Source organism: Lagopus leucura, unplaced genomic scaffold, assembly GCF_019238085.1.
Source record: "Lagopus leucura isolate 7727_CA_CO unplaced genomic scaffold, USGS_WTPT01 Super-Scaffold_739, whole genome shotgun sequence".
NCBI lineage: Eukaryota > Metazoa > Chordata > Aves > Galliformes > Phasianidae > Lagopus > Lagopus leucura.
In genome coordinates this window covers 10,541,319-10,563,265 of record NW_024962255.1, presented here as the reverse complement: position 1 = coordinate 10,563,265, position 21,947 = coordinate 10,541,319, and the positions used below count along the sequence as shown (strand labels likewise).

Genomic DNA, 21,947 nt, shown 5'->3' with positions numbered 1-21,947 from the left:
AGAAGAACAGCCTCAGAGCAATGCTTTCCAAGTACCTTTTCTCCTGGAGTCCCAGGCTCACCCTAGTAAGGAAGAGACAAGAAAATAAAGTGAGAAAATAGAAAGCGAGCACCTTAGAGCTAACAGGGTGGAGAAAGGAGCATTCATCTGTGGAGGTCTTGCGGTGTGAGGATGCTTTAAAAGCCTATTAGTACTTCTGCCTAAAGCTTGTTTCATCTTCATTAGCCAGCTCCTGGACTGCTGAAAATAAACAGCAAGATGGAGTAACCACCTTGCTGTGCTTCAAGAAAAGACTTACCCATAGTAAGTCAAGAGTCATCTGCTGGCACTCACCTGCTGCCACTAAGGAATTTACTTACTCCTATCTCTGCACAGGAGCACAGCAAAGCTGAGGATATGGCAAGGATGGGGGGACATGTCAATATGGGAACAGTGTGGCATCAGGGAGAAAAGCTGTCCCCACCAGTTCTGGGATAACCTCTTTATCTCTGCCTTTAGCTCAGCAGCTGGAGTCAGTCAGGACAGCACACCTCAGCCCCACCAAGATGACTTACATTGGCACCTAGCTCACTTTTTGCTCAGCTTCCATCCTGATACTGCTGTGGAGTGCCACCTGTCTCTGCTCAGAGCGCTGTGGAGCAGCAGATGAAGCTGAGGACAGATCAAGCTTCTCTGCCAGAAGCTACAGCAGTTCTGCCATTCCCCTTCAGTGGGAGCTGTTTGACCATTTTCCTTCGCTCTCATAGCTCACTGGCTCTTAAACGCACCCTTCTTGAAACACTGAAGCGTAGAGCAGAACTGACCTTCATCCCTGCCGTGGCAATTCCAGGAGCACCCTGACAGAAAGAGAAGACAGGAACACTTTGTTTGAAACTGAATTAATTATTTTGTGTGCGTATATATATATATATATTTTTTTTTTATTTTATTTTTTTTTTAAGAAACAAAACACTATCAGCCAGGTGGAACTATGAAGGGAAAATCCACAACTTTTCCTTTCCAAAACTCAGAAGTAATGCTGTAACACCACACGGCACACATCCTCCTTCCCTGTATGGGTCGTTCACCTATAACAGTGGCTCTGCTTTCCAAAAAGCTCACCCAAAGACAGATAACATGGGCACAACCCAGTTAGGAAAACCAGATTTCCACCCCGAGCGTCAGCCCTGCTGGCGAAGCCAAGGCCAACAAGCAGCATCAAATCAAGTAAGCAAGGAAAGCAAAGTCAGACTGAGGACCAAACACTCCGTTCAGTTTGATCCCAGATACATCATCTCAAGCACTCCAAGGAACACCAGATTTTAACACCAGAGCCTTGGTCTCATTTGCCCATATTCTGTTCTCATCTCAGGGGACTAACACTGCAGTAAGGCGGCTTCAGGAGAGCTGTGAAGCCAGCCACCCTAGGGGATAAAAAGACTCCCAAGCATGAGCACCTTCTCCTCAGCAGCAGGAAAAAAATGCAAGTCTGGCATCAACCCTTTGCTCTGGAATCTCTGTGTTAGTATGAGTTAGGGCCTGGTGAAAATGTCCAGTTACAAAAGCAAATATGAGGGATAACAGGGTCTAAGGAGGGGAAGTAGGAGGGGGAGGAGGTGAAGTAGTGTTAGAAGGTGGGATGTAATAGGGGTTGGGATGTAGCACATGAGGCAGAGAGGAGGAGTGGGAGCCAAGTTCAAGGTGAAGAGAGCTTGGAAAAGTTCAAACAAGGAGGAGTGGGGAGCCAGAGAGCAGCGGGATCATACCTCTCAGCTTTCTGAAACAAATCAGGGACAAAGCTAAAAAACACAAGGATAGAAGATGGAGATCAGGGATTCTATGCAATAAAAGGGGAAAAAAGCATTCCAGAATTTCTCAGGGGTCAGTAGGTTTTAGTGAATATGGGCTAGAGTCATGAAAGGGATTATGTGCAGAAAGTGGCTTGGTTAGGCTTTCATGGTACGTTTGGGATGCCTTTTCCTCACTTTGGCCTTTAAATGGCAGTGGATGCAGACATTATTTTCTAGTACTTACTCTAAAGCTGCCATGCACACATGCAGGCTTGCTCACACACACTGGCCCTGATGCATTGCTGCATCAACCCAGGTTCACACTTGCATAACCCTGCTGACTGCAGCAGGCTAACACATTGGGACCACCATTTTATGAAATGCCAATTTCCTAGAACGTTGGTAACTGGGTCCTCTCACTAGCATTGAGCATTAAGTTCCTGACGTTGCAAGACAGCATCAGACTGGGTATGCCATTTTCTTTTTAAAACACTTCTCTCCCCATGGTCACCGTCATGAATTAGGCCTATACTTTGCAATTTAGAAGCAGAAAGAACTCAGCTGAGGACAGTCATCGACCAGTAGACACACACACCAATCCAGGTGATGCTTGTGCATCAGGGACAGCTGAGTGGTAAGGCTGAGATCAGGCAGACAAGCATCACTCCACTGTTCACAAAGTACCTTCATGCCATGTCTTCCTGGCAGCCCTGGCATGCCTCTCTCTCCCTGGAAGCAGAGCAAGAAACAGAAAAAGAGCAACAGATACAGCATGAGTCCTCCCAGGGCCCTGTGAGGAGGGCCAAGTACACCTTCTGCCTATAAACTTCAGGGGCACCGTGGCCTTTTGACTCTTCTGAGTGTTCAGTCCTTTCTTGTAAGTTTGAGTACCTCTCACCCTATGCAGTATATTGTAAGAAAAGTATAAGAAAAATAAACCAGTAATTATGAATGCTTTGTACTAGAGAAGTGAAGATCACCCTGTGCCCCTCTTTCCCAGCTGTGTGCTGTTTTTCTTCTTAAATGAGACAAGACCAATGCTGTCTGCTGGGCAGCACCCACACTGCAGGATCTAGCCCCATAGAGCAGCCCCTGGGGGAAGTAATCCCCCATCCCAGAGAGTTTCCTGAAAGATGCTACCTGCTTGAAGAGCTCTTTAATTATTTAGCCCTGCAAAAGCAAAGCCAACCCAGTGAGAGCAAGATAACCTCTTATAGGGAGCAAGTTACAGAGCAACCACACTGCCTTGACATTTCCTAACTATGGCCCCCACACATTCACACAGCCCTCATTAACACCTGCAGGATCACACAGGCGCTAGAGCTAATTAGAGAGCAGAAACAAGCATGGCACTGCATCATTAAAGAGCAGTAAGAAAACTCAGGGCCAAAGCCAGAGGACAAGCAGGAAAAGCAACTCTCCAGAACATCTCTAAGCCCCTAATTATTTGGAAATCTTTGTACAGTAAGGCCTCAGCATGCTGAGCCCTCTCTGGTCCTGCTGTGTCCTTTGGGCCAGGGAAGGGCTGCACAGGGTGCCACAGCCAGCAGCAGAACAAGGCAGGCAAGCCAGAAACTGAGAAGTATCACCGAGGGCAGAAGCCAGAAGCAAAACACCCAGCTCACATCCCCAGATTATTGTTGCTCTTTTCTCAGAGCATGGGAAAATGCCTCATCCTAAGGACCATCACGAAAAAGAGAAAAATATACACCAGCTAGGCCAAAATTGATGGTTAACCTGGGGACAGCAAATCAGATGCTTATTCAAATGACCCAGCTGATCATACTTACACCTCGTGTAATGTCCTTCATGCAACATTACTGTCTACCTCAAGGTTAGGAACAAGAGGTTTGAATGCAACCTGAAAGCTTCTTCAACAGGGCAGGGCCTGTAATGTTCTCTGCTACCAGAAAAAGCAGTGATGAGCTACGCAAAATAGATCCCTAGAGATAAACTATGAATCACCTATAGTATTTGAACTGGCTCCCCAAACAAAAAGAAAAAAGACTCTGGTCCATGTAATTGAATCCAAAGGTGGAAACATTAAAAGCTTCCCAGGGTCCCAAATGACCTTCCTGGAAGGGAGGCAGACAGGAAAGAAGAAATTTCCAAAGGCAACAAATTCGTGCACCATGTGGATGTTCAGGAGCTGCTACTGGCTGATGTCTGGCTGCTGATTTAGGGGTATCTCTGCACTTGTATTTCAATCCCTCAGAGCAAAGAAGAAGGGAAAGAGAGAAAAGTGATATTGACAGTAACAAATGAAAGTCTGAGTGTGGAAGAATAGGCTGGTTTGGAACTGGGAGGTGACCCTATGGAGCTCCTATTTATTAGCACAGAAAGCACAGCAGGTTTTGTCTCCACTCTTATGAAACAAGATGAGTAAGAGCCAAAGTAGCTAGAGCATGTCCCCAGGGTCTCACTGAATCATTGCTCTCTAACAGGACAGAGAAGCCTCTCAAGTGTGCGTGACCCTGAGATATCACTGAAGCCTTGGAGACTTTCCTTTTGCCAGAGCCCAAATACAAAGAGCATGCAGAATTGCTGCAGAGTGTAGAAACAGCGGGAGGAAAGGATTGCCTCTCCCTGTGCTTGGACCAGGCTGCCTTGCTGTAACAGGTGCCAATTCCTTTCCCCATCTCTGCTCCTGTTCCCTTCCCAGAGCCACTGAGAAAATAGGACGAGGAGTCCACGAGGAGACCCTAGGATCTCCCAAAACACGCCGATGCCAAAAACTCAATTGGAGCTGATGAGAAGGTTTAGGAGGCCTTCCCAGATTCAGTATATATTGCATACGGTTTGTTTTCACCTCATCTGGGACTAGGAAATTTCTGTTAGTGTTCCAGAAGATAAATCAGAGGCTGATTAGTCCCTGTATGTGGGTGCAGGCAGAGCAGGTGCCTGCTGACTGTGAAACGTGGGAGCATTAAGTAGGGGTGGAAGGCAGTGTTTCCTTCCAGACATGTCTCCCATCTAAGCCACACTCCAACTTCAGTCCTGCAGTTCAGCTTAGCAGGAAAGCATCTGGCCGTCGAGACAGCAGAAAATTTGTAGCTCCCAAAACACAGTAGTTTTGGGTGCAATTCTTCTCTCATTTACACCAGCACAGACCAGGAGCTTTGTGCTCTATGGAATTACACTGATGTGAAGATGGATACAGGGGAACCTTTGGACTTTACATGCACTGTATTATTTCTGAAGATGAATTGCCTTCTTATTGGAAGGCAATTACTGCTGTGTTCCCAAAAGATTTTTCTATGAACTCTATGTAACACATTCACATTAAGTTCTGGAGGTGCCTTTTCTGCCTTTAAATAGTAATCCACCCAGATGGAAAAAATGTAGGAAGTGTATATGCTGCACAATAAATGAGATGCGTGACACATACGAAATACTTTAAATGTATGTGTCACTGCTAATGCTTTTCAAAATATTACAGAACCAGCTCTCTCTCATGATGTTTAAAATGTATGCCATGACGGAGTATGCTCTGACTCAATGAACGCTTATCAGTGTTGTAATGTTTTAAGCACAACCTACAAATATATGGGTACAATAAACTTTAGTCAGTTAACATCTGGGCACAGAGCATATAAACCTGTAAGAAGTGTCCAGAAACAAACAGAAGAGCCTGATGCCAAAGCCCAGCCTGAGTTGCAGAGATTGAGCAGATTTGATGCGTCAGCTAACCAGATTTTATGAAGAAACCCCAACCCATCCCATCAAATGAAGAGATGTAACAAATCATTTGCAAGCTTCATAGTCAGAGAAATGCCTTTGGTAAGAATCAAATTCCACCAAAAGGATAAAGGGTGCTTTTATTGCCTGAGCTTGGAGAGTCTGCTTGCGGTTAATCACAGCACAGATGTGTACTCCATTAAATATCCCACAGAGCTGCTCAGACCCAACTTCCTCTTACAACCCATCAGCCCAAGGAGCAGCATCTCCCAGATATCTATCACAGTAGAAAACCACATTCCTCATACCTACCTTTATGCCAGTGTCCCCTTTTTCACCCTGCCCAGCAAAGAACAGAGAGAAAATACACAGAGGGACAGTGAATGTGAGGAGAAATTGAGCAAGCAGAACAATCCTCACAGCAAGGGCTAAAGAGAAAGTTGCCAAAGAAGGGAGTATGTAATAAAGGCAAGCACAGGTCTCTAGAGAGACCACAACACCAGTCTGAACACTGGCTGTAACACATCCCTCCCTGGGAACTGCAAGGCAGTGCACCTTGCTGGAGTGGATGCTGGAGGTAGTCCATGTTAATGCTTCCTACATATTTTGGGTGTAGACTAATCAACCATCAAGCTGTTTCATGGAGCAGACCCAGCCTTAACATAAAACCATCTAAAAGCTGGGTCAGATTTATTCTTGAACAGGGGCCTGTGCAGGGCTAATCCTTGTCCTGGTTCAGGACAGCAGGGAATTGCTCTGGCCAAAAATCCTCCAGACCTTTTACGCAGGAGCAAGTCTCTGTTTACGTGGTTTGCACTCTGCTACAGAGAACCTGCACCTGGACCCTAACTCACTGTATTTCTTCAGCATCTCTAGGCTTTGTGCCACTCATCTGCCCCTGGGAGACAGCCTTGCTGGTGCCATGGTTAAGAGTTACCTTGGGGCCAGTAGCTCCAGGGAGGCCATGCGCACCAGGCAGGCCTGACATGCCCGCCTCGCCCTGAGGAAGAGAAGAAAGGAAACAGAGAAAGCAGCAATGTGATGAGCAGCAGTGATGAGCAAAAAAAGGAGCACGTGGGATGCCCAGATCAGAAAAGACATGAGAAGAATGTCCTACACAGAAGTGCCCATTACGCACCAACCTCCCCTCTGGGTCTCACCAGGGCAGGAGCACCATTCTGCATCAAGAAAGATGTTCAGTACACAAAAAGTATAACTTGAAGGAAATGGTCCCATACGCCTGCATTTTATCAGAGCTAACATTTTTGCTCAGCTCTTTGCCTTCTTGTCCCTTTCCCTGATCCACACACCCAGGGAGGATTTTCTTCCCTACTTTCATCCATTTCTTCCACATTTCCAGAGGAAGGTTGCAACCTTGGGCTCATTCTCCTGAGAACCTTTGCTCAGTGAGTAAATGAGCCAGGCAACTTGTTTTGTGTGAGAAGAGCTCTAAGGAGAGGCTCTCACCATGAGGTCACTACAGGGACCCCCTCGCTGCCCCCCACACACTGAGCTTAGAACAGGATGGACTCTGAATGGAAAAACCGATGGGCGGTTCACTGCAAGAGGAGGCAATAAATTGTGTCTGTCTGCAGGAGTGGGCTGTGGTCCACAGGGGCTATAATTTCCACTTCCTAACATAACAAAACCTTCTTGGTTTGTACAGCACTAATTAAAAAACTCTCGGATCTTGCCTTTTTGCCCACAGAGCACCCATAAAGCAGTGCAGAGATAACATGGCACTCCTGCCTGCTGGGAGCATTTGCTTTCCCCTTCTCCCAGTGACATCCCTTTAGCAGTACCTCTTCATTCCCTCTTTCCCCTTTGATCTTCCTTCGCGCTTCCCCCGTCTCCCTGTCTCTCCATTACACCCTCCAGACTTGATTCAACACTGCTGTTAATTAGCTGCTGTTGCAGACCAGCAGGCAATGCCAGCTTCTGCCTTTTAACCAGGGAAAGGATCAACTTTCAAGTCATACACAGCCAGGATTTGGCCCTTTCTAGTAGTATAATAGCTAGATCTTAGTCTGGAAGTGGGTATGGGTAGGGAGAAATCTGTACTATTGCTGCCAGAGGGTTAAAGACATCTCTTGGTCCCAACTTTCCTTACACAGGCGAGCATTAGGGGATCCATGGACCCGTGACAGCCTTTGGTCCAGTGAAAGGAGCTCAGCAAGGAGCTCCAGAGGAGCCCAGAGATTTGCAGCTGTCATCCCACAAGGCATCAGTGCAACTTAATTCATTTAGCAGTATTGGAACTGCCCCCTTACCTTTCTGCCAGGGTATCCTTGAATCCCAGGGTCTCCCTGCAAAAGGTAAAAAGACAAAATAAAATGAGGCTTGGCCTGAGAAGAATAAATCCCTGCCCTTTCCCGTGGGGCCATTCCACAAGGCCTTTGGCTCGAAATGACTCCACCAAGTCCCTGAGCCTTCAGACTCCGGGGTCCCTGTTACCTACAGTGACTGAACCTAGGAGGAGATGCACAAATGAGCACCAGCAGCCAGGTAACTCATGCTAGCTCCATGCCCCAGCTCTGTGGTTCCTATCTCCTCACCCTGGTGAAGTATCTCAAAGAAAAACAAATGGAGGTGGGCAGCAGCAGATGAAAAACAACCACCACTACCCCCCCACTCTCACATTTTGGCAAGTGAATAAATGGGAAGTTGCGGTAGAGTTAACAATAGCATTGCAAAATCAGTTCCTGAAGCGCTGGTAAATGCTTTGAGAGTGGAAGAAGCCAACAAAGCTGTGTGTGGCAAAGAATTTTGCAAGAGGAGTTGATGAGGCGTGCCTTACTCTGCTGAGATGCAACTCAGACGCTTTGCCAGGACAAAACCAATGAGTCAGCACACAGGCTGGGCCCCCTGGCCAATACAGAGCTGGGCTAGAAATCTTTCTCAGCTATTTGATGTAACCTCCTTTCCCTATCTTTCACCTTCCACAATTTACACATCTCTCCATGCTGCGAGAGTCCACCTCTCTGTTTATCACTTTGCTCCTCAAATTGAGGCCAGATGTCTCACCTTTGCTCCAGGAGGCCCAGGTAAGCCCTGTAAATAAAATCAGAATAGACACTGGAGTTGACAAACGTAGACAGTGCTATGCAAAGTGATGGGGGCCCCTTTTCAGAGATGACTTGCATCGGTGAGTTCAAATATCCCTGATCTATTCTTCACATAAATACTATTCTAACCCACACTCCCAAATTTCATTTCATTATTTCATGCCCATAATGCTCCATTCTCCCAGGCCTGGTTTCTCTGAATCTGAAGACTGAAAAGCTGCTTTTCCTCATGCACTGTGCCCTAGAATCTTTCCTGTCTCTCTGGCTTCACTTGGGAAACTTGTTCCCAGCCCACTGTGCAGCTCTGGATTAAATCAGGGGTTGGCAGCTTTCTCTAACTAGCTAAAGAGAGAGAATATATTAACAAACTACTTGTGTTTTCAAATGAGAAATAACCAAACAATTTACCTGATATGAACCATGAAGAACACCGGATATGCATGAGTGCAACTATAAATATACAAAAGATCCATACAGGAGCTGCCTTCCTGATGTGTGCAGACCAGAGGAGAAAACTACCTTAGATAGGCTCTGATACCTTAATTACATCTGATTTTGCCTGACAATAGCAATTCAAATGTTTATTCATCACATCCATAGCTCCTTAGAGCTCAGAGAGATGAGGACACCTGAAACTATTACACGTAGAGAAGCGCTTTTGTCTCAGGGAACGACACTGGCTCCTTTTTCTAGAAGGCCTTGAAATCTCCCACAGATGGAAAACTCGTTTCACACTGCAGCCACTGCAGGGCCAGCACATCACATTCTCCCCAAAGCTCCAAGAGCAGAGTTGTTTTCTGGCACCCACCTTTCCATCTCTGCCAGGCTTCCCAGGTTCTCCAGCTCTGCCCTGTTTTGCAAGAGACAAGTATGTTAGCACACTCTATCCCCTGCTGTTTAGCAATAGATCGTATTTTAAAATGTGCTTCACTTTTTGCCCTCTTTGACTGCTTGCTACACGCCTGAGAATGGGGCAGGAGCAGGAGTTCAAAGGGATGACAGGAATTTTATCAGTCAGATTTCTGCTGCAAGAAGAATAATTACACCCTGTGTATTACTTCTCCTCTGCAGACAGCTGGAGGGAGAAGGAAACGGGGCTGGTGTGACCCACTCACATACATGAACAGCTATCAACAGTGCAGGGACTTCCTGGGAACTTCTTCCTCCCCACACATATCCACCTTCCCTGCCATTCCTCTGTCCATGGTTGTCTGGCTTCACAAGAGGCAGCAAAGACCAGAGGAAATTGTGTGCATCCTAAGGAAAGAGGAAGCTGAAGGCTTTTTTGTAATTGGACTTACAGGTGGCCCAATTGGTCCGGGCTGTCCTGGGGTTCCCTCGGGTCCAGCTGGTCCAGCGGGCCCCGGCGGGCCGGGTGGCCCTGGAGGACCTTGGATTCCTGCTTGTCCTTGTTCACCCTGAAGTTTGTTAAAAGAAGGATTACCAGCAAGCAGAGCCAACTCAAGACACTGCCATCACAAGAGCCCAAGGCAGGTGAGCATGGCCAAAGCAGAAGAGGCAGAAGAAAAGTCCCAGGTTAGTGGCTGGAGAGGCTTCCAAGAGCGAGGCAGAGCCCTGCCAAGGACAGCCTGGCTGCCCAGGAGCCAGTAGCCCACGTTTTGCAAAGACAGCCAAGACCACCTTCTCAGTGCTTGCTTACAAGCAATCTACAGGTGGCCAAGCAGCCCAAACTCTTTGCACGTCAAACACCAACATCTCTTGGGCTTCTCAAGAAGCTTTCCAAAGCACTTGACAGTCACATGTGAAGCAAAGCCTCTCGTGACCACGCTGGCACTTCCTGGCAAAGCCGCAGCATCTTACCTCACCCTATTTTTTCCTCCTGCGCTTTATTTTTTGGGCAACGCTGCTGCTGTTTTTCCATGGACCAAAAGTAGAAATGCCACAAAACCGAAAGAAAATAACATGATCATCATGGCATTTCTGGAGCTCACCCAAAGCAGGCCTATGTCGGCCAGGCAGAGCCTGTTTCTGTAAGATTTAACAAGCAAGTGCGTGCAAAGCCACCTGCCATTTTAAGCTCTCCAAGGAAAGCCATTCCAGCTGGTTCCTCCCCAGGCCCCTCAGTAGCCACTCAGTGGCTGTGGCTCATCCCTCAGCAATGCCATCTGGCCCAAAGGACCAGCACTCAGGACTAAGCGGCACTGCGGAGACAGTGGGTTGGAAGCACCACACTGAATACCAGACTGCTGATCTATAATTGATGCATCCAGCAAACTCCTACGGCCCCATGGCACCCACGCTAAGCTGCTGTCTCACGAACTGCCCTGCCCAGATAAACTATCACAACATCCTGCTTCCACCTGAAAAACTCTTCTTCCACAGGAAGCTAGAAATCAAACATGGCGATTTTTCAACTGTAAATTAATGGGCACGTGGTTGAATCTCTGCTGCATTTATGCCCTCGATGCTGCTGCTGGGTAAAGGCAAGGCCGCCATCACGCAGCCTTGTGTGCACGGCAACACATAAAATCTGTCCCCTGCATGTGTTCCTAACCATGGTATTGTTTATCCTGGCTGCCCGTAGTAAAACAAGGCGATACAGGGACGTCTGCTTTATTTAGAATTCTACATGAAAGAAATAAGATGCAGATTTCGGCATTTCTGCCACGAGCTCTATTTGGAAGAAAATTTCCAAGGTGTGGGCCAGGCCTATGGGAAGCTCAGTAACTGGGAACGCGTGCTGTCCCCCTAGCAGAGGACAGGGAGATGGGGGGGAGCAGGAGCCCTGCCCCTGCATGGAAGCACCTGTGGGGACTGACCAAGCCACATTCACATTGCCTTTGTTCAGCTGCATCTAGCATAGCTCAGTGTGTGTAAGCGTATGCCCATCCACACAGCTCCCTAACCACACCAAATGTTATTGCCACATCATTATGTTCTTATTAATGCATTCAGCATGAAAAGACCCCCACAGATCTAACTGGACTGTAAGTGGATACTGTAAGTTGGATATCAGGTGTCACAGTCATCAGATGTCATTCTGTATTTTTAGCTGCTGCCTGGAGCCATTTTTCAGCTCTTTAAAACAGCATTTGGTCAACCTCATTGTGCTTCAGCAATGCAATGCTCATGGAGCCTCCTAACCCAGCCCTTGCTCAGTCCAAGCCCATGCACAAAGGGCTCCTGCTGATGTGCTCAGAGGTAGCAGCAGGATTTTCTTCCCTCAAGCACTAGCATTTACTTTACAGCCTCGTGTTTTTTCTTAGTATTCAAATGTCGAGCTCGTGGAATTGCTTGGTGCTGGCAGATCTGTAGTAGTGGTTTACACTTTGTCTCACTTAGAGAATGAATAAGGCAGCAGCAAAATATCACAGCAAAATTCTCTAGTGAAGCTGGCCTCTGGGGATGGAGGGAATTTGCAGCCCTGACTGACGACAAGACACGGGGCAGCTATTCAACTTTCCCACTTCATCCTGGATAGGAACTTTGGCTTTCAAAGCCTTCCCAAGAGGTCAGCCCTTGGCATGCCTCTCCAGACTTACTTTGAAGGCCAACCCATGCAAGCTGTGGGGCTTTACGTGCTGTGAACATTGAGCTGATAGGAACTGGGTTGAGAGCAGTCTCGAGTGATAACACCGGGATTTCACATAGCACTGGGAAGGCACCTCATGGCACTGCAGTGCCCTGCTAGCATCTGGCAGTGCAGACAGGAGGGTGACAAAAACCAGCCACTTCATAAAGGGTGCCAAGCACACTCCAGTGTGGTAATTACAGAAGTTTATCAACACAGGAAAGTCCATCCCAACTGATGGAATGGGGGGATGCTTCAAGTGGGCTCATTAAAAGCCACATGAACTCTGACTATGGACACTCTTACTCACTATTCATACGTCCATAATTCATTTTATGAATTCATTACCAAAATAACTAAACTAAACATGAGTTATGGTCCTGAAAACCAAAATAAACGTGTTTACACCAAGATTTAATGCAACTTAATGAAATCATTGTAAGAGCTTATTTAAACATGCTTTCCCCAGCGATTCAGACCAGACCAGCCCTCAGAAGTGCTTGCTATTCATTCTTCTCCGTTAAACTTCACAGACATTCGCTACATTTCAGCAAGAGGTTTCCAACCTCTTCTGGAGATTGAATATGCAGGACCTGACTCTGTAAAATAGGAGACTGCTTGTCAACAGTCCTGACTGCAGTTTCATGGCCCATTTCTTTTAGATTTAAGAACTGGCTCTGCTGCGTTTCTTTTTAGCCACATTATCACATCAAAGATTTCCTCCACTTCAAACAACATCTCTCAGCTCTGCCCAAACCCCTTGGAAGCCCCTCTGTAGGGAAAGACAGACAGGTAGTAAGCTGATTAATCACAAGCATCAGAATAGGCTTAGAAACAGGCAACGAGGAGAGGTCTACCTGGAAAGTGCGTCTCTTTATGACCGGAGGTGGAGCCAGCCGCACTGAATTGAGGAGAGGCAACAGCTGGAGATCAAACCAGAAGGTCACAGGGCAAAGGAGGCCATTAGGGCATGGACAGTCAGAGAGCAGCCGGGGGAGAAAACAGAGAAAAGGGGAACAGAGAGATTGCTATGAAAGTCAATGACTGCGTGCAGCCGGTGATACAGGTACCTGCCGGCAGACCTCTGAGCTGCTGTGCACTGTGCACTGCTCACTGGGTATGTGCTGTCCACCAGTCCGAGCCAACCAGGGCCTGAAGCATAGAGCTGCTGCAGCTTCTTCTGCTCAGAGAGAGCTCACCCGGGGATTTCTGACTCAGCTCCACTCCCAGACAATGTTTATTGCAAGACACCCCCATACTGGCTCTGCTCTTCAGTTCTCATCATCAGATCTGAGACAGCTATCAAAAAGCTCATCTTGTCCAAGGTTTTTCCAAGTGCACTTTCCCATTGTTTTCCCTCTTCCCTTACAAGAAACTATCTGGGGGCCTTACCCTTCCCCGGGGTGCAGCTGGCAGTGTGGCTGGCTGGGGTCAGCAGAAGGGCTCAGGGCCATCACAAGGGTGCTAGCGTGGTTCATTTGGCAACATGAACACTGCCAAGGGAGAAGACAAGAACTTGGAATCTCTGAGCCCTGAGCAAGGTACTGCCTTGGTAGCCTGCACTTTGATTTTCCTCACTTAGCAGTAACAGCAGCCTCCAACTGCTTATAGCCAGGAATGCTGCCCCAGTGCACAAAGCTGACCCGGACACACAGCAATCAAATGCACTAAAGCTCAGGAGCATTTGTTCATCCTCCTGCAGTATCCAGTTTCCACTTGCATACACACTGCTGTCAGCCTGGCAGTCACCACGGCAGCTCTAGGCCCAGGAATGCTCCCCTGGCCTGATCCGCTTTCCTGTTCCTATCAGTTTTCCATTGAAGCTGTTCTCAATTTACACAGGGAGAAGAGAAAGGAGCATTCTGTGCTCAAGTCAAAAAGCCTGTGCCCCTGTGCACAGCCATTCCCCACGTGAGCTGTGCTTGGATCCCAGAGGTGTGCCTGCAGGTCTTCCACCACAGTGACTGCGCACCCCAGCAGTGCTGTTCAGTCCCTTTAAATGCCACTCCTTGCTCTGGCAGCAAAAGCCAGGACAGTCTTGTTGCAAAGGGAAATGGCCATCCAATATTGCAGCATCACCGCCCCCTGCTCAAGTGGCCATGTTCAAATACACTGATTCTGAAATATTACACAGCTTACAGGGAAGCAGAGGGAGGATGGTGGAAAAGATGAAGGGGAAAATGGAGGGAAGCAGTATGAGCCCTTCCAAAAACAGACAAGATCTAACAATGGATGTGGGTGCAAGTAGGATCATTTAGAGAAGGAGCCTGACACCTCCTGCAGCCAGCCCTGCCCCTCTGGACCCCAGAAAGAATAGCGTGCAATATTGGATGCCTTGTGCCTTTGCATCAGAACCATTCCATCGGACCGTTACCCACAAACCTTCAGCGTAAGGATCTGGTTAGAGCGCAGGGCTGCAAGGGTGGTACTTAGGTACTCCTAGGGGACAGGGAAGACACACAACAGGGAGTCAGTGAAACACATGCTGTTTTTGAGAGCAGACAGAGTGTAGTTGCTCCTCTCTTCCCAGTGCTAAGCCCTGGGTGGCATTCTGGGACAGCCTCATGCCTGAGATCATCTCTTGCAGAGCCACAGGCCAAACAGAAGGAAAAATAGGAAACTACAACATGAGCCAAGGCATACATCCTAACCTTATATTTCCTTCCTAAGAAAACAAAGACCTAACAAAACTGAAACATCTCTGGCTTTTCAGGATGTTGGTTCTCACCTCCTTGACCGAAAAAAAAAAAACAACCAACAAAAAATTTGACAAAAGTATTCATCAACCAGTAAAACAAGAAATTGCAATTCAATCAAATGTGGGGCACATAAACAGCAAGGCTCTTTCCCACTCTGATTTTGGGAGGAAGAGAAGGAACTGCAACTCTTTGGGCTGCCTTGCACCACTAGCCCCAGCTTTGCAGCCTATGACCTGACACTGCAGGACAGCCCACCCTAGAGCTGATCTAGTGGCAACCACTCTTCCCACAAGCACATCTCTACCTTGAAAGGACCCAAGGGTTTCTTAAAGTGCTGAGCTTGCTGGCTCAGTGAGACCAGCACTATCCCGGGAGAGCCAAGGAGGCATCACCAAGGCTTTGCTGGGACGTGAGACTTTGCACCAACCTCTTCCCTGTTGTCCCAGCCCTGTGACATTACCCCCAGGATGCCTACAGCCCAGCCCACCAAACCAGTGCGCCCTAGCCCCAGGTTGCTCCCAGTGATGCACAACTTGCACCTTTGCTTTGACGTGTTTCTGTCAGTCCCATGCCTGCTTTTCACCTTGAGCTCTGAGGACAGGCAGGAGCCAAAGACTGTAATAAGAATCCAGGACACCGCTTGGGCAAACATTGTTCTTAGCTTCTTTTTAGCATAACGATCTAGTGAGCAGGCTCACCTAAATAAACACAGCTGACCTGCTATTATTGTACCCAAGCTGGCACTTGCCCACAGCTCCCATCTCTCTTGCTGCCAGCTGAGATCGTGCTCCTGCCTCCGCTACGCAGAGCATCCAGGGCCTTGCTCCCCTGGGACAGGCACCAGAGCCCAGCTAATTGTCCAGAGGCTCATCAAAAATAAACAGAAAGCCCTTAAGCCTGTCTCCCCGTACACCCAGATTACAAATTCCAGCCACTTCATATGATGTTGTTCCAATGCATTTCCAGTGGATTTTCAGCACTCCAGTTGTTTTTAGAGCTGGTTAAATTCTGCCTCTGTAATCCCCTCAAACTCCATGATGTACCCTCTCCTCTCTTGGCTGCAGTACATGCTGGCCATGCCAGGACACAGAGGCAAGGGGGCAACAGCCTGGCTTTCGTTAAAAGGCTGCTGCCACCAGTCCTCCCATGGCAGACTGTGGAAGTGGGACTGAGCCGGTGCTCTCTGCTCCTACAGAAACTTCAGGTTTCACTGAGTTTTGGGGTGAAGACCCTACCTTCCCCCCACCATGCTGCAGCACAGAGGCTCTGCAGAAAGAAGAAATGACAGCATTTAGCTTGGGGTCAGCCTCAGCGGCAGGAAGAGAGCAGAGAGCCAAGATCCCTCCTGGAAGTCCTTATCTACAGCTTTTCTGTGAAACACATCAATCAGCTGAGCGCTGCTCTCAGGCCCGGGTGACACATCTTGTTCATGAAACGATCTATATTTCCAACAAAAAGCCATTCAAACGAAAGGGGGATTAACATTCAGGAAGGCACAGGACAGACGATAATAACGCTAATGACTTACCCTGTGGGAGTACTCTGTGCACTGACCCTGTGTAAGAAGGGGATTAAAAGAAAAGAGTTTAAACCACGAACAGAGAGAACCAAAATAGACATTGGAGGGCAGATCCACAAGGTGTAAATCACGATGGCTCTATTGAACTCAGTGAGACTATGCCAATTTGTACTCGATAAGCAGCCTACCTCCCACCCACTGACCCTGCAGCCCTTTGCTTTTCCTGTATCTCTCAGTCACTCAAAGTCAAACCGAGCAGCACTAGCCCAGCCCACTTCTCTGCTCATTTTTTTACATGCAATTTTCAGCATATTGCCCATTAAAATTACCTTTTCTCCTTTTTGTCCTGGGGGTCCCTATAAAAGAGATGAGGTTTTTAAAGGCTCTTGGTAAAGGAGAGGTTCTGTACATGCAAGAGGAAAGGGATGGGGGAGGTACAAACACAAAATATAGGGTACTTACGGGCTGTCCCCTGGGACCTGTGGCGCCCTTTAAAGAAACACATAGTCATGAATACAAGATGGATTTACAGCGACAAATGCTTTCAGTGTAGGGAGTAGGTGGAACCTCAGTTTTTACAAACTTTTGTGGAGAACAGTTTCCAAGAGAGCTCTGGGTTCCCTTTGTTACTCGGGAGGAGTGAAAATGCACACATGTTCTGGCTGCACCATGGGGGGGATTTATTAAAAGGAGGGGGGAAAAAACATCAGGAAAACACACCCTCATTGTTGCCTGGATCTCAGCTGCCAGCATGTCTCCTTGGCAGATGCAATGAGATCGAACATGCAGCAGCCAGGACTGAAGCCTGAGCTAGGGTTGTGCAACTGAGGGATGGCAGCTCACCCTCTTCCAGGGAGCAGGGATGGGGATCTTCAACATGTGCTTGCCAGAGGGCTACACTGACTCTTGGGCTCCAGAAACAGAATTTGCAGAAGAAAACATCCAGCAGTTCACTGAGCAAAGCTGACTACAGAGCTGCTACTTTGGTGTGCTCATGTTTGGGGATTTCATCATCCAAGAAGTTGAGAGAAACAAGATCACACTTGGGTTCCCATGAAGAATAACCCAAGTTTATCATTCCCAAATGAAAGCATTTTGGTATGATGCACAAATGTAACAGACCTTCAAGAGGGGAAAGAAAAGCATTCAAACAAATAATACACTTTTTTTTTTGTTAGGTAAGTTGAAAGCCACCAGATGGGTTTTCAAAAACTTTCACTTCTGCTATGAGGCCAACCACAAAAAATGTCAGCTCCCAGAGTATATTTAAAGAACATAATTGCTAACTGTGAGGAAAACATATCCCATGCATAACTACAGAGTTGCTGTTGTGACATGATGAATCTGATAGCCATAATGTAAAGATTACAGGCATGCATCTCCACACTGCAATGAAGTTACAGAATTAGGTACGTAGCCGGGCCGTTAGCTGAAGCTAGGACCACTAGTCTGCCTACAAGCTTATTTCCAGCTGAGAGGCAATGCCATTTCAAACCAATCCATCAACCACTAGCATATATAATTTTTGTTGTTGTTATTACCATCTCTCCCTTCTGTCCAGGATAACCCTGCGAAAGAAAGAAAACATCCCTCAGCTTCAGCCACTGCAACCTCTAAAAGATATTTGCTTTACCTGCTTACCCTTTGCCTTGAGAGGTACTCACAGCCACTATTATTTCTCAAGAGAGATACAACGCCACACATGTGCAGCTTTGCTCATATAACTAACACTACATTGTTCCCCAACACCCAAAACACTGAGGTTTTCCCTGCAGCAGGTTGGCTGCTGCCCTTGTGAGGTGCTGGTTCAGAGATTTGCCTGGAAAGGAAGCAGCCACGCTCGCTCTCCCTAATCTCTTACCACCTGCAACTCCCCCAAGGCATTTGTGGCATCCACCTGCCTACCAACCTTCTGATTTTCATTTAATCCATGCATGCGCATGACACTGCAAAATAATCCTCTTAAAAACATACTCTGTAGCATGCAGGCTGGTAGGAGAGTGGGACCTGGCAGGTGGCAGGGCACAAAGCCTCCAGAGAGACTGTTTGCTTACCGGTTTGCCATCCAAGCCAATAGGACCCTGAAAGAAAACAAAAACAAAAAAAAACAAAAGGGGGAGAAAAAATGAGAAATGCTTTCACCTGAGCATCTGTCCACCTGCCCCAGCAAAAACTATGTGCCACAAAACTGCAGAGATGGGTACCACCCAAGCTTCCTGATTGCTTCTGCAGGGACCTTCTCACTGTCAGCCCATTTCAGCAGCAAAGCAGGAGAGATTATCCATTGGCAATTTGCAGGAAAAAAAAACCCTCAGCATTTCAAATTTTGCAGCATCTCATCAATTAATTGAAAATCAGCACAGTTATCTGGAGATTCGGATTTCAAAAGACCATTGGGAAAAGAGGAATTTTTGCAAACGATAGTATAAGAGAAGTGTCCCAGGGAAAAAGTGACATAGAGCTCAGCAGCATTTTGAAGGTACGATATGATGAAAAACAGGCCCCATGGAGCACCATCCCACTCAACACTTTCTCATGAGCTGGGCTGATTTGTTCTCTGCTGCTCCAAAAGCCAAAGACCACAAGGGCCAGGAGAGATCTGCTTCTCTTCAGCCTCAGGGCAGATCACAGCCCCCCTTCTCACAAAGGGCAGAGCTGCGGAGTCAGATTGGCTCAGAGGTGGCCAATTCCTCCTGTTTTCCAGGCAAGAGCTTCCTTCCTCTGAAGACCTGCTCTGGCACATCGTGTGTCCTGGAGCAGCAGCTTCAGCAGCTTCAGCTGCTCGGCAGGAGCCAGGGCGCCAGGGCTGTTTGTGTTTGCCTTAGGCTTCCTAGCTGTCCAGGAGAAGTGCATAAGAATAAATAGCAACCGTTTGAGTTTTTCAGCAGCCTTGATGCTCCACAGAGCATTGTCAGCAACTGTAAAGCTGAAATGAAATGTGCTTTGTCCTCTTTTAGGCTTGTTTCTCATTCCCTTACCCATCTGTAACTTCACATTGGAGAAAAATCCCCCCTACATTCTTATGCTTTTTGCCCTTTTGCTCTGGCATGACCATGGTGTTCAACCCAGTTCCCACCTGTATTCCATCACACAGAGCCCTGTTTGGATTACAGATGCTCATTGCTACTACAGAATCACCTAAAAGTTCGACTAAAGTTGGAATTTCACGTACCCAGACTATTTTCTTTGCTTGGGGAGTATTTTCTCAGAATGGTTCTCTTTTACTAAACAGATTGGGCTTCAACTATGTTATTTGAACACTTATGTTTTTCTTTTTTTTTTTTAAATTAATTTCCTTTTGGCATACTATGGTTAGTTTGGTGTGTTTTTTTCCCCCCCTAAGCATCACTTAAAATAAAAAAAAAAAAAGAAAAAAGAAAAAAAAACAAAAGAAAAACAAAAGAAGAAAGCAAATGAAGAAAAAATTACTTTTTCCAGGAGCATCAGATCAGATCCTTGGCATCAGACAGATGATAAGGTACAGCAAGCACTAATGACACTGCTTAGTAATACCACACACACGTACCTCATCAATCTAGCAGTTACACTTACCGGGAATCCAGGAAAACCTCTTGTTCCAGGCTGTCCCTGGAAAAGATGAAACAGAGACAGCAGTTTAGAGGAACCGAAAGGGATTCCTATGGACCCTAAGTTCTGTCTATGAAACCTTTTCTCTAGCCTGTGCCCATTTATCCTACGGCTCTCCAAGGAGTTACCCAAGACCTCCAAGGAGAATGCGACTGGGGAAGAAGGGGAAATCTCACATTCCCACTCCAATTTATACAGGGCCAGGAAAATGCTGGAGCAGGTCCAGTTTGGACTGCAAGCAGTTTCCTTGAAGTTTCTCCATTAATTAAGTGGGTGTCCCTAGCCCATACATGAGCCATTTGGAGTATGTTCCAGAGGCTGAGCTCATTTTATGGCAATTCTTGCTGCCATAAAACGGAGGCGTTTAATGCAGGATGCTGCTCTGCGCAAGACAAACCTTGCAGGTCACTGGTGTCTAAATACAGCCATTCCTCGTCTCCTCCCTCCCCTGTGTCTTGTCCCAGAGCATTCATTTTCCTCACAAATAATTCTGGCCAAGGTACGATTTTTCTCTTTGCCTGCTTTTTCCCATCTAAGAGCTAAGAGAAAAAGGAGTGGTGTTATAAGGAATGTGAGCACCAAGTCCTTTACCTTTGCCTTTTCCTGGTTAGCCAGGGCTGGCTACCACTTTGAGAATAGTTATAGTAAACACACTGACTTGCAATATATTTAATAGTTTCTTCATTACTCACTTGAACACACTGGGGTGGGTGAGAGGAGGGGGCAGAAAGAAAGAAAGAAGAAAAAGAAAAAATGGTTCTTCGCATAATTCTTCTGTGACATCCCAAGACGCAGATACCCTAGGTCTTTGGGCATCTAGTAAAGATACCAGTTTACTTGAGGATCATTATTGTGTGTTTTGTCTCCTAGGAAAGACCTGGGTATAAGAAAGAGTTTGCTTTTTCACCTTAACCAGAGCAATCCAGAGGAAGGGAAAGAACGGTACAGGTTGGCCCGGCTTCAAGGCGCTGATGAGGTTTGCCATAGCAAAGCAACGCAGTCCCCTTGGGACAGAGCTCATAGCCTCATCACCAGGAGAAGTAAGATCTTCAGATTGCATCTCTTCCAGCCTCCCTGCCCCTGCAGAGAGGCTCAGTGGGGATTCAGTCCTGCTGAGGATGGGGATAAATAACCTCTTTGCACAACTTGAGGGCTGCCCCTACCATAGAGTGCCTGGACTTGCACCAAACAGTTGTTTTTATACACAGTGCTAGCAGGACCTGATTACGTTTGCATTGTTTTCTTAGTTTCACTAAGTTGAACTTGGTCAACTTTGCTTTGCATTGCAAGATATATATAAAACCACCTGGTCCCATTGGCCAGTGACCAGGAGGGAAGATCAGCTATAAATTAAAGAATTTGTCCACCACTGCTTTCTGAAAAGGCGAAAATCAAGTAGAGCCTAGCCACAATTCATTAATTCTGGCTCCCTGCTGGAAGTCTCCCCAGACAAGAAGTGCTAAAAAAAGAATTAAGGAGAAAATCTGGAAATGGTGCAATTTGGCTTCCTCTCTAGGCTGCAGACTGCTGCCTCTTTCTCCTTGGAGGACGGCATAGTGATTTGCACAGTATCAGGCCAAAACAACAGTTCACAGTGAGTGATTCCAAGAGTCTGTTTTTGTTGGGTAGCTGTTTTTCCTTGTCTTCTTTTTAAGATGCTGATCCTATGAAGTATGTAATCCCGGGAGCTGCCAAATCATGGAGATCATCTGTTTCTGCCACTATCGGCATACTGTCCCTCTCTGGCCAGGAGTTAAGCAGCTCTGAGCAAAAGCTTTAACCTTCAAATGAAAATCTGGAAACTATTTCTCATCCCACATCTTCCCAAGTGGCCCCTTGGCTGGGGTTCCTGTGTTTGTCTTCGGTGCTCAGCCATCCTTCTGACCTACCACCAGCTCCCCTGGAAATGGGATCATCTTCGCAAGGGCTATGGGAGAGAAGCGGGGAGCTGGGGTAGGCAAAAACTCCTCTTAAAAATCACTTGCCATCTAAGTTTTCTGGTTTTAGGGTTTTTTTTTTTTTTTTTTTTTTTTTTGTTTTTGTTTTTTGAGGTTCAACATGTTCTGTGCTTTCCCAAATGGCAGCAAAGGCAATGAG

At 47.0% G+C, this 21,947-nt stretch overlaps 1 protein-coding gene across 11 annotated transcripts in view; it reads right to left on the bottom strand.

Annotated features, from left to right (window-relative positions):
* COL13A1 (collagen type XIII alpha 1 chain) overlaps positions 1–21,947 on the bottom strand; it is an 83,482-nt gene that overhangs the window by 27,939 nt on the left and 33,596 nt on the right. For 9 of the 11 annotated variants that reach the window (XM_042862758.1, XM_042862760.1, XM_042862766.1 and 6 more), the window contains exons 8-23: positions 19,815–19,850; positions 18,317–18,343; positions 17,804–17,830; positions 16,725–16,751; positions 16,592–16,618; positions 16,272–16,298; positions 12,902–12,967; positions 9,814–9,930; positions 9,321–9,362; positions 8,472–8,498; positions 7,718–7,753; positions 6,385–6,447; positions 5,760–5,786; positions 2,454–2,498; positions 804–836; positions 36–62 (exon numbers count right to left, since the gene is read on the bottom strand). In XM_042862758.1, coding sequence (XP_042718692.1) covers positions 36–62; positions 804–836; positions 2,454–2,498; positions 5,760–5,786; positions 6,385–6,447; positions 7,718–7,753; positions 8,472–8,498; positions 9,321–9,362; positions 9,814–9,930; positions 12,902–12,967; positions 16,272–16,298; positions 16,592–16,618; positions 16,725–16,751; positions 17,804–17,830; positions 18,317–18,343; positions 19,815–19,850 — 654 coding nt within the window. The remainder of the gene's footprint in view (positions 1–35; positions 63–803; positions 837–2,453; positions 2,499–5,759; positions 5,787–6,384; positions 6,448–7,717; positions 7,754–8,471; positions 8,499–9,320; positions 9,363–9,813; positions 9,931–12,901; positions 12,968–16,271; positions 16,299–16,591; positions 16,619–16,724; positions 16,752–17,803; positions 17,831–18,316; positions 18,344–19,814; positions 19,851–21,947) is intronic. The other 2 variants (XM_042862762.1, XM_042862765.1) reach the window with 1 other exon arrangement.